At 40.6% G+C, this 12376-nt stretch overlaps 1 protein-coding gene across 4 annotated transcripts in view; it reads left to right on the top strand.

Annotated features, from left to right (window-relative positions):
- NDFIP2 (Nedd4 family interacting protein 2) overlaps positions 1-12376 on the top strand; it is a 52524-nt gene that overhangs the window by 23242 nt on the left and 16906 nt on the right. For all 4 annotated transcript variants that reach the window (XM_083438102.1, XM_083438100.1, XM_083438101.1 and 1 more), the window contains exons 2-3: positions 10553-10712; positions 11203-11342. In XM_083438102.1, coding sequence (XP_083294228.1) covers positions 10553-10712; positions 11203-11342 — 300 coding nt within the window. The remainder of the gene's footprint in view (positions 1-10552; positions 10713-11202; positions 11343-12376) is intronic.

Genomic DNA, 12376 nt, shown 5'->3' on the forward strand with positions numbered 1-12376 from the left:
AAGTGGTGCTGCCCACCCTCGGTTGGTGAAGGGAGCGAGAGGGAACTTTTATGATTCAATAAGCAGGTGATGATGCTTTACTTTTGCCAACCGCAGACAGCCTTCAGTGCTGTCACTTCCTGTTCGGCTACAGTAGCATTGAATATACAGTAGTACAGTGGTACCTCAGGTTACATATGCTTCAGGTTACATATGCTTCAGGTTACAGACTCCGCTAACCCAGAAATAGTTCCTCAGGTTAAGAACTTTGCTTCAGGATGAGAACAGAAATTGTGCTTCAGCAGCGTGGCGGCAGCGGGAGGCCCCATTAGCTAAAGTGGTGCTTCAGGTTAAGAACGGACCTCCAGAACGAATTAAGTACTTAGCCCGAGGTACCACTGTACCTCGTTTTGAGTCCGCCCTAACAAGCGTGTGTGCTGCTTTCGAAGGGCCGCCAATGAAAATGGCCTACACCCCCAGCGTTCGAAACGCCCATTGTTCGAGGCGCGTTTTGCGACAGGGAATTTCCTTAGCGCGAGCGGTTTCTGAGCTCTGCGCATAAGATTTCAGATTAAAACTGCAGAGTGACCTTATTTTGCTTCCCTGCTTCCAGCTACTCTATGAAGACTGGAGAAGACAGCCTCTTAAGAGTATTAGGAGGTGGGCAGGGGAAGGACTAGACCATGTGAAAAATGAACATAATATTTTAGCTGCCGTTCATTCCTTTTCAGCTTTGTATACTTGTTATTAAAAAAAAGTGCGCCTAGATATTCCGTTGTAGCACCCATAACCTGGGTTTAAGGTGCCATTGAGCTCCTAGCTTTCATATCTCAAGTTTCTAACACTGCCTACACCACTGAATCAGACAAAGCTTCAGTTAAGAAATCTACTGATTACCCGTGTAAACCTTGAAGCCTGTAAAACAACATGCAGTTTCCAGCTCCAGCTCTTATTCTTAATGCCATACCTATACCACTCTGGGGCATCCCAGACCTATATTGCTTGGTAACACTGAAGAGTCCATAGGCACACAATTTCTCTTATTAAATGAAGAAATGACCAAGCACAATGCTTTTTCGGATTTCTGTATTGCATTTGAAAGTGAATTTTGTAATGGAGATAAGTGGTCCGAAGAAAGGAATATGTATTGGCAACATACTGGCATAATAAAGCATACTCTCATGGAATTAGGTTCTCTTTAATTTTCCTCTAATTGCTTTTTATTTCACATTGAGGATGATCTTGTAGTTTTTTAATTTTGTTGCTTCATATTTCATATTTTTGCTACCTATTTCTGAAATATTTTTTTTCAGTGAAAGCCACTCGTTATTGACTGCCATCATAACTAACACTTTTATTAAGGTCTGAGGCTTTGGAACAAATCCCACCTATTTTATTTCCTCAAGATGGTACCTACTGCCCTCTAAATAGAAGGAAGTTAGCTGAAATACGGTGGGGGTGGGGAGTATTGTTTTATACCAGGAATACTATCATAATAGAGATGTTTGATGTCAGCTAGCAAGTCGAGAGAGGAAAATGTTGGTGTACATATAGTATGCCAAATGCCAGTCATTTCTCAATTTATATGAGCAATTTTATCTAAAAATGAAGTAAAAAAGAGATTTGTTCCTTGCCATTATTAACAGATTTTTTCTACATTGTTTCAATGATGCTCCCAAATTTTTTGCCAGTACCTCATGGATGTCTTTTTTGGGGTCAGTTTGAATGTTCTTGGGTCCAGATTGGACAAAAGATGTGAAACCTATATCCCCAAACTGGATGTTACCTATTCTTTGCTGCTGCTTTTACATAATTAAGGTGTTTTTCAGTGATGGGTAAGCATTTTACTAGAAACGTAGACTATTAAAAAGAGCCTACCTCATTCTAGATGTTAATGACCACTCCTTATCTGTAAACTAACATGCCGTATTAGTACAAGTCTTTGGATTCTTACATCTCTCTGTAGGGAAGGGCTGGAGCTTAGTGGTAGAGCATTTGCGTTGCATGCAGAAGATCCCAGGTTTAATCCCTGGCATATCCAGGCAGGGCTGGAAATGTCCCCTGTCTGAAACGCTGGAGAGCTGCTTCCAGTCAATGTAGAGAATACTGAGCTAGATGGACCAGTGGCAAGGACTCACTATAAAGCAGCTTCCTATATTTAGGATGAGTGAGCCTCAACTTTCTGAAGCTCCACCCTATAAAATGTTGTGCCCTGAAATAAGGAATATATCTGAATATAGTAAAAGAGTTCATATTTTGGAATAAAAGTTATTCCGGCATTGTGATTTTATTATGGTTTGCAAACCATTTTGAGAATTGCTGAGTAAGAATGCTGGATTTAAATTTATAAACAAAAGTATTTGGCAAAAAGTTGCTTTGGACTTCGCTATTTCTTTATATTCCTCTTTGCTTTGAATACACACAGTCCCTGGAAATGTGACTCTATACAAAGTGTACTTCAAACAATGTGCATTAAAACATGCTTAAAAGCAGATCTTTGCACATACAAGATTTAGAACCAGAGCATCTCTTACTCTGTGCCTCATTTTATGAATGGAAAGAGTGTAAAGCTCAATGTTTCTTAGAATGTTTCTTTCACCCCTGCTGAACCTTTTCTGTAAGCAGATAATAGCATTTGTTTGTGCTGGGAAACCATAGGTGGTTTCTTGATTCTGCTGGAGGCAGCTGTAGTTACATCATAGGTGCCTTTAAGGATTGGCTGCTTGCAGAACTTAAGGAACTAACCACATAGCACTTAACTTGTTCCTTCCTTGGCTTATCACATGATGGACGCTTTAGGCATGGAGCAACCCTTAAAGCAAACGCCTTTGCACTTATTGCTTTTGCTTGTTTGTTATTGCTCATGGCAAGTAGAAATTAAGGGTGTTAAATCAATTTAAAAGGGAAAAAAAGAAACAAAGAAATAGGCTTATAATTGGATATGTTCCAGTCGTTAAAGCAAGTAAATCAGAAAAACATAACCCTTGGCTTGCAAATGAAACTTTAATAGGCATTAATGAAATGATGTACTGTAAGACTTCCCCCATGCCTCTGATTTTAGGTTACATGCTGATGTGGTTTTAAATCTGATTGCTCATGCACAATATACAAAAAAGTATACCCTTTCATGCATATTTTGGGAAGAGAAAGTAAGGAGTATTTTGGGGTGCACATAGATATGCATAGTTTGAGTGAGGAAACTGCTGCAGATCTGTACTTACCCTTTCTTCAGAAAATCAAGCTCAGAAAGAACTATTCCCCTCCTCCCCCAAGCAGAAACTGACTATACAGATTGAATCAAGTCACTTCCCATATTTGGCCTATATATTGGGATGGGAAATTGGTTGCCACCCATTGACTGTAACTCCCCATTAGCCATGAAACTGATGGGAGGTGGAATCCTAATTCTGCTGGAGAGCCATAGATTCTCCATCCCTGGCCTATGACAATATTTAAAGTTTAATCTTCTCTCCCCAAAAACATTAGCTTAAGAAATGGAAAGTGGCAAGGGAATGGTTCACTAGATGTCTTGACTTTTTGAAAACTGAAAGCCTGCCCACACCATATGCGTATGCGGGAGGCAGGCAGCAAGGGGTAGGTCTGAAAATTGATGTACCATTTGAAGTATTTTGTCACTGGCCACTTAAACCCTTAGTTCTTCCCCTTGCTCCCTTCACGCCTCCCACCCTTAACTAATTGCACTGCTGTTACAGTCAGCTCCAGATACTCCTCCTTTGTATTACATTTCTCTTTAAAAAACAAAACCACCCAACTCTTACTATGCTGTATAGGGAAAGCTGGAAATTTATGCTGGGTTTGCTCCTCCTGTATACCGGTTATGTATATCAGCTTTTAGTATCTGTGCGCATTATGAATATGACCAATTAGTAGTTCACAAGATGGCTTTTTACACAATCGCTGGTTGAAATCTCTGACCTAGGCCAAATGTTTCTCCACTTCAATTCGTTGACTTCAGTATATTAATTTTACTGACCTAGTTTACAGTAATGCTGCAAGGGTAACTGATTGAGCATTAATTAGCATTCTATATAAGAACATAAAGGCTGCTGGATCAGTCCATTGGCACATCTAGGCCAGCATCCTGTTCTCACTGTGGCCAACCAGATTCCTGTGAGAAACTAGCAAGCAGGATTTCAAGCACAAGAGCACTCTCCTCCTCCTGTGGTTTCTTGTGGTACTTGGAAGTGTTGCTGCCTCGACTGTGGAGTGATGTAAAAATTGGGCTTTGGCTTTTGCTGCCAAATTCCCCATGGGACTCTTGAGTCCCTTAAGTCCATGATCAGTCAGAGAAAAATGGATGGAGGCTGGATCCAGTGGAAATCAAGGCAGATACTTATTTTTCTGTTCCAAGGAGGGAGACAAAAGTGTGCAGGAACCTTTAAAGACTTTTGACATTGACCAACCCCCTTAGCCAAAGACCACCCCAAAATCATCATACAGTGAGGGAGGAAAGTATTTGATCCCCTGCTAAATTTGCCCGTTTGCCCTCTGACGAAGAAATGACCAGTCCATAATTTTAATGGTAGGTTTATTGTAGCAGTGAGAGACAGAATAACAACAGGAAAACCCCCAGAAACCCAGAAGACAAAAGTCAGAGATTTATTCTATATTTGAGACCTTAGAATTCTTATAACAGGAGGCAGAGTATGGTCGCCATCAATAGATTATAACTATGATGGCACTGCTCTTTCTATATAGCAGTGTTTTGCAAGGTTTGCTTATTTTTGTATGAATAACTTCCTGGGGTGTCATCATTCTAATACTTGCTCCATTTCAAGCAAGTTCCTTGTATCACAGTTGCTCATAAATGCATTGAGGAAGTGAGGCAACTGCTGCATCTAAAATCTATATAGACCTTGTAAGCAACCTGGCTGATCAACTATTTAGAAAACAGGAAGGAAATGCAGCATACCATGTCCTATTTCTCCCTTTACTTCTATTACATAACAAAAGAGGGAGAAGAGCAGGGGGGAGAACGTTTTTTCAGCTCAAGGGCTTCACTGCCTTGTAGGCATTGGCATGGAGAGACAATTATGGCAGTGGTGGGAGTGGCCAGAGTCAAAACGTGGGTAGGGAACCATGGCAAAAGTGGGTGGAGCAAGATATGTGACTCTTACCAATGGCGCCATGAGTCAGTGTGTCCGGCTGTTAAGCAGAAAGTTGATGGTTTGAGCCTAACCAGGTGTGGCTGTGGGCAGGATTCCTGCATTGCAGGGGGTTCGATTGTATGACTTTCAGGGTCCCTTCCAACTTTAGACTTCTACCTTTGTACAGTAAGCTGCATAAGTCAGATGTTTCTATCTGTCTCCCTCTCTCTCGCACACACCTAAATCCAGGAAAGCAAGGGGCGTTATCACAGAGAGCAAATTCCAGCCAGGTAAAAGCACTCAAGGAAAGCATGGAGCAGGACTGGGGGAAGGGGTGTGGCCTGGTTTGAGTCCTGAGGGACAGATCAGGAGTCCTAGTGGGCCATATGTGGCCTCCAAGCCTTCACCAAGCTTCAGAACAGAACTCACTACTAACTAGTGAAAATTCAGTAGATATCTGCTGTCTCACTTTTGACACAATTCCGTCCATGTTATATGATATGATCAACCTCACTGTGAAATTTTGAACCGCAGCCAAGAAAATCTGTAGGTTGTATATCTGAATGTGATAGGCTTGAGTTGGTGAAAGGGGCTTGTGCTACACTTGGAATCAATAATGTATTTCTGTCTATTACTGTGAACGTGGGAAATTTACAGGGGGGTTTTTTTAAACAGATTTTTGTTGTTATTCTGAATATAGGAAACCACAAGTGAAGGGGGTCACCAATATTCAGCAGCAACTGGCAACTTTCCCAGTTTCTGAAGCTTATAGTAACAATCATTCACTTTGTCTGTTGCAATAGTGTTTGAACTCTGTTCCAGTGATTCCGTGGAAGGCTGTTCAGGGTTTTGTAAAGGTGGACAAGCTTCTCAGTAAGACAGCTTCTGCAGCGCTACTGATCTTCTCCTTCAGTTTGCAGCAATAGAGATAGTGAGATTCACTCTCAGTTCACATGGTGCCTATCAAGATTGGCCCAGAGCCCTTCCTTCATTTGTGCCCTTGAACAGGGCTGACTTCAGTTTTCATCATCTGTGCTTTTTTTGACTAGAATTATTATGCTCCCCCAATGTGGGTTTTACAAAGCAAGACTTGGGCATAACTTAATCTGTACGTAAAGTTTTTCAGCGAAGATAAATTGCTCAGTCCTCCTTAGATGGGCATTCTTGCAGGAATTCCAGCAGGCAGTAATAAGTCCATCAGAAGTTAGCTAGGATTCCAAGGGGGAGCTGCCATCGCTCCCCTCATAAATCCTAGAACACTGCAGAATTCTCTGCAACACACAAGTGTTGCGGATTATTCTTTCTTTCTTTCTGCTGAGAAAGTAGATGGTTTAAAAGCTTCTACCTTGTTTGTCATTCCCATCTGCATTCCGTCACACACATACGAGTATCACTTCCAATGCAATATTATCCAAGTCTGATGAGAAGTCTTCTGAGTTCAGTGAAACTTGCTCCCAGATAAGGGTGAATAGGACTGCAGCTTTTCTTTCATTTGTGGCCAGATCAAATATCACAGAGGTGTGTGTGTGTGTGGGGGGGGGGAAATAGGCACATCACTCAAAAATGTAAGATTGCTTATCATTATTGTTGTCAATGTTTCCATCTGTGAAACATAATGTAATTCAAGCTGCCGGGCTAAGATTTTCATCTTGCTTCCCTGCTTCCTTTAGAAGTATGTAGTTCAGAGGGCAGTGCTTGGTCTTCTGTTGCCCCCCCCCCCCCCCCGTCAGTGAATTCACTGTTCAAGGAAGCAGGGATGGTTAAAAAAAAGTTTAATGTTGGTCAAAGCAATAAACCAGCATGGTGTAGTGGTTAAGAGTGGTAGTCTCGTAATCTGGTGAACCGGGTTTGCTTCCCCGCTCCTCCGCATGCAGCTGCTGGGTGGTGACCTTGTGCTAGTTACACTTCTCTGAAGTCTCTCAGCCTCACTCACCTCACAGTTCGTTTGTTGTGGGGGAGGAAGGGAAAGGAGATTGTTAGCCGCTTTGAGACTCCTTAAGGGGAGTGAAAGGTGGGATATCAAGTCCAAACTCCTCCTCCTCCTCCTCTTCTTCTTCAGAAGTGCTTTCTTTGTCTACCAGAATTCTGGAAATTATTCTTCCTTATTACTAAATACAACTCAAGGAATAACCCAAGAAGCAATAAAGTAGAGCTGGGAAAATCTATTCTTTCCTACAGTTCACCCACACCTTCTGAGGGAGTCCTTTCCACTGTCAAACAGCTCTTTCGGTCAGAAAGTTTTTCCTGATGCTTAGTTGGAATCTTCTTTCTTGTAACTTGAATCTGTTGGTTTAGGGCCTACCTTCCAGAGCAGGAGAAAACAAGCTTGCTTCCTCTTTCATGTGACAGCTTTTTAGATATTTGAAAATGGATATCATATCTCCTCTCAGTGCCCTCTTTTCCAGGCTAAACATTCCAAGCTTGCTCTGTACAAGCAGCAGGATTTTGTTCAGTGGGAGAAATTTGACTCTGCGGTGGGCTTCCTACATATTTTTTATCGGCTTCCCCCAAATCTGGTTCCATTCCCCAAATGCTCAAATCAGCTGGAGCTTTGCACATGCCCTATAATATGTTTGTTTTGGCTTGGCTGTGAGTAATGAGTGTGGCTCTGTTGCAAGAAACAGGAGGAAGTTAAAGTAGCTGAAACTAAGTATCACCCCAGCCTACTATTCTCCAAGCACAGAGTGGCTCAAGCTAAGTATTGGTAGATGCTGACAAATATTCTCCCTATATTAGCTGTGCTGCACAGGGAAGTTCCTTGTCTATAAACGATACACATAAGGAATCATGTAACTACATACCTAACTGGTTAGTTAAAATAACTGAGGCAGCCCCCGCAGCAAGTACCAACTCGCAGTGATGAGATTACTGGGAGTTATTTTACAGTTATTGAAAAAGTGCTTATGTTCTTAGATGGCTTATAGATGTTTTAAATTGTCTTAACATTTTGATGTTTGCTGCCCTGGAAGGAAGGGTAGGGTGCAAGTTTAATAAATATTAATGAAGATAATATTCCTTGAAGTAGAAAAAGTTGTGTACTAAGAGCATCCTTTCTGGCAGGAGGCCAGAAATTATATTGTGATGACAAAGGATAACTTGCTACCTGTGTTCTTTAATGCTGTGCCTCTTAAGCCCAGCCCTGCCCTTAATAAGATCAGCCTCTGTGTCAGAGCAAAGCAGGGTTGGTATTTGCAGAGTAATCATGCTTGTTGCAATGAAATCTGTGGTGCACAATTGTTTCTTGCATAGAAACATGAGTAGATCTGGTAACACTTCATATCTTCCCACAATTTGCATATATATTACAACCGCCCCCCCCCAAAGTTACAAAAGTGCATTTTTTAAAAAGTTCAGAACAGAATTTTATTTTTCAAACAACTGTGCATTTCATAGCACATGAATTTGGTTTTTATGAAACAGAATACCTGGGGTCACTAAGAATCCAGTGCATTCCATAGTATCTGTCTTTGCATTTAACACTCTGTGCAACCCCAAAAGGCATAACGTCAACATGTTGATCTCCAAATGTCCAAAGCAGAAAGTAAAGTATGGTGGTTGAAATAAAACCCCCTAAAAAGAACAGACACCACAGAGCTAAACTGTGTGTGAGAAGCTGCAGTATTGTGAAATACTATGTGTGCATGGTGTAAAATCACATGCTGTGAAGAATGTGAGGACGTTCATCTGGACATGAATCTAGGGTTGTGAAATGTAAGTGCTCTGGATGTCTAATCATTAGGCCTAGATGTCTGCAAAGTAAAACTTGTGTAAATACGTCTGTATATATATGGTTTTCTTTGTAGAGGGCATCTTCATTGAAGATATGAACATTGGGGTTGGGGCAAGTGGTATCATGTGACCTCAGGGTGCTTTGAGACATTGTCTGTACAGCCCTGTTGTACACAAACACCCCTTCACAAAACTGTGAAATCAGGGATGTTTTTTAGATTTCACAGAGCTTTTAAATTTTGGTATAAGGTCCCTTTTCATCAAGGGACATCGGGAAAGGCTTGAAGAATTGGAAGGTGTCTTGCAATGCTTTCACTTACAGGATAATGCTTTTTGAGTGCTGTTATATAACCTTTTTGGTTGTAGATTGAGTGGTGGAATTTTTCAACTCTTGCTCAAGAGGAGGACTTTAAAACAGCCAATATGATCTGATGTTAGTTGTTAGTAGAATTACTTCTGACTCGCACAATGTGAGCAGTGTAACTGCTGATAATGAACAAGTTATAGTACAGTTCTTTTTATCTCTTTAGTTCATATCACGTAAGTGCAAACTATAACTAGCCTCTTGAACGTACCTAGATGAATCATAATGTAAATGCAGATGAATCACAACCTGGCAAACAGAATGAGCTGTATAACAAGAATTCAGAAAAAGAACAAGCACCAATTTGATGACAAGAATTTACACTTCTTGAGGAAATGGTAAATGGCTGCATCTCAACCATTTCTGAATATATATATATATTTAAATCTGGGCAGCTACAAGTGGTTTGCATAACCCTTATTTTTTACTATCATGGCTTGTTCTGACTTCATATTCTGAAACTAGGACTTTGTAGACATAGTGAAATAATTGGAAGATTTTCAGGCAAATCTGAAATGTTATTGTTGTTCATAGGAAACTCTTGCTTCACACTCTGGACTAGTATTTGAATCAACCATAATTACACATTATAGGGCTAACATCAAGGGTTGTTAGAAGATTGCCTAGTACAAGCTACATAATAAGTCGCAGTACATCAAAGGTGCAATGAATTGGACTTCGCTCCCAATTATCTGTTAGGAAGAGGGCAGTTGACAGTTTAGGCAATGTTCTGTGATATTCTGCAATAGCACATTGTTATCTACATATCATGAAATGGTTTCATATATTCTCACCCATTTACTTTGTCTGGGTCTAGTTGATCCTTATGTTCTTTTAGGAAAACTCTCAAATACACCCCTTTCCCCCAATACACACAATAGGGTGATGGTGAAACACTACAGTACCGTTCAGCATTTTATTATGGGCAAATACTTGTAAGTAGTACATGTTTTTTTGGGGGAAAACATTTTACATACTTGCTGCCTTTTGGGAGAGGCAGGAGGTGAGTACAGTGGTTCCTCGAGTTACAAACGCCTCAGGTTACAAACGCTTCAGGTTTCAAAGTCCGCTAACCTGGAAGAGTTACCTTGAGTTGAGAACTTTGCCTCAGGATGAGAACAGAAATCATGTGCTAGTGGTGCAGCGGCAGCAAGAGGCCCCATTAGTGAATGCACGCCACTAGTTAAGAACAGTTTCAGGTCAAGAACGGACCTCCGGAACAAATTAAGTTCGTAACGAGAGGTACCACTGTAGTATGGTTAAGTCCAGATTAGGAGTTACTCTTGTTACTGGTTTCTCTTCAGTCATTACTGAATAAATTGTATCGGAGTAGATGAAACAGTTCCCTGAATGTATTTGTTTTTCTTAAAAGCTTCACAATGAAGATGATCTTCCAGAATCATCAGTGGCTGAACAACCTTCCACCTCTACAGAAACTGCACCAGCCTCTCAAATGGAGGCATCTTTACCTGAAGAAGATACTTCACCTCCACCTTACTGTAGTATTGCTGCAGAAGCAGCTGCAGCAGCAGGTATTTCCTTTCATTTATATAACTTCAGATATTTTTAGCAATGCTGGAGCAGTAAATATAGCTTGAATAATCTTTTCAGAAGCATATGGTGCCATCATCTCTTCATGCTTCCTTCTGCTGCCCTTTATAAAATACGATCTGCTCTTTTCTTTTTGTACAGGACCCCAAATGACTTTGTGCTTAATAGAGCAAATAACCAGATTAAATTAATGTTCTTTGTGATATGGATTTGTCTTGGATGCCTTTCTGTCTATGTATGATAAGGCTAGCATGTCTTATTTGATTAAACTTGGTCCACAATCCTAACAGGGCAGAGATATGAGGAATCAATTGTACTGATAAATATATAAAACCACCCTCACTCAGTATTTCTAGCTATAAGAAACAATACAGCATTCTTAAAGGCTTTATAGACTTGTAGTTCTGACTAATGATTATTTAGCCTCTAAAACATGAGTTGATGTCTGTGTGTGTGTGTTTTTTTTAACAGAAATGGAATCGCCTAATGACTTTTACCCTGTGCCACCTCCATACAGTGTAGCTACCTCTCTTCCCACTTATGATGAAGCGGAGAAGGCCAAAGCTGCAGCAATGGCAGCTGTTGCAGCAGAAGCAGCAGCAGCTCAAAGAGTGAGTGAGCAATCTGTGCAGTATGAAAACATGCAATTTTGAAATACGTAACTTTGGATTGGCTTCGGTATATATTGGATAAAAACCAATTTCTGAAGCAAACTTCATTGACACTTGCTTAGCTTGTTAAAGGAGATAGTAGCTAGCTAAATGAAGGTGGGGTTTGTTTTTATTATTTGTACAAAGCATGAGAATTTTTCTGTAGCACTTTATGGAGTAAAAAAAAAAGACCCGTTGACTGCTTCAAGCTTTCTTTCATCCTTAATATTCATGAACTCAGTTCATAACTAATCAAACCATGCACAGCCCACCAGCTACAAGAGCTCAGTAGTCCTTTCTACTTTGTAGACCTAGAGAGGCAACAATAGTAGCTCCACTGAATTCTTGGTGGGCCACCATATGCAGTGGTTAAGCTGCATTTAATCTGAAGGGTCACCAGTTACAATGCTAGAGAGTAAGTATATGTCACAGTACAAAACTGCAGGTACCTGGCTGCATGCACATGCTTAATAATTTTGCTGGCACATAGGAATTTTTGCAGGTTTTTATTCTCATTCTTGTTGGTATTATTTATATATATATAAAACTACGGTAGTGCATAAATATTTGAAATGTTTTTCCATCTCTGATATCATTGTACTGGGCTGTGGGTGGTATTCAGCTAAATAGCTGTGCTGTTACAAGGAGATTTCCCTTCCCCACCTCCTTACATGCACCTTGTACCACCCCAAATCTGCTATACAGGGTTGGAGGAATCCCCAAAATTGATTTAGGGGGTGCAGGTACCAGGAGAAATCCTTGCAGTGATGGAATGTTTTGGTTAGCTCTACATTGAATGCAACATATTGTATTCGTCTGAATGAAAAGACATTTGCTTACTTAAACAAACAAACTCACTCACTCTTACACTTAAATGGGGGTAGCATTGGAAACTTCCTGCCCTTTTTAACTACTCTCAAATCTTATAAATCGGATAAGAAAGTGTTTGCTCAAATACAGGGGTTTGCCATCACAGTAAAAATGTGATATGCTAT

This window comes from Podarcis tiliguerta, assembly GCF_965153285.1.
Source record: "Podarcis tiliguerta genome assembly, chromosome: 4".
Taxonomy (NCBI): domain Eukaryota; kingdom Metazoa; phylum Chordata; class Lepidosauria; order Squamata; family Lacertidae; genus Podarcis; species Podarcis tiliguerta.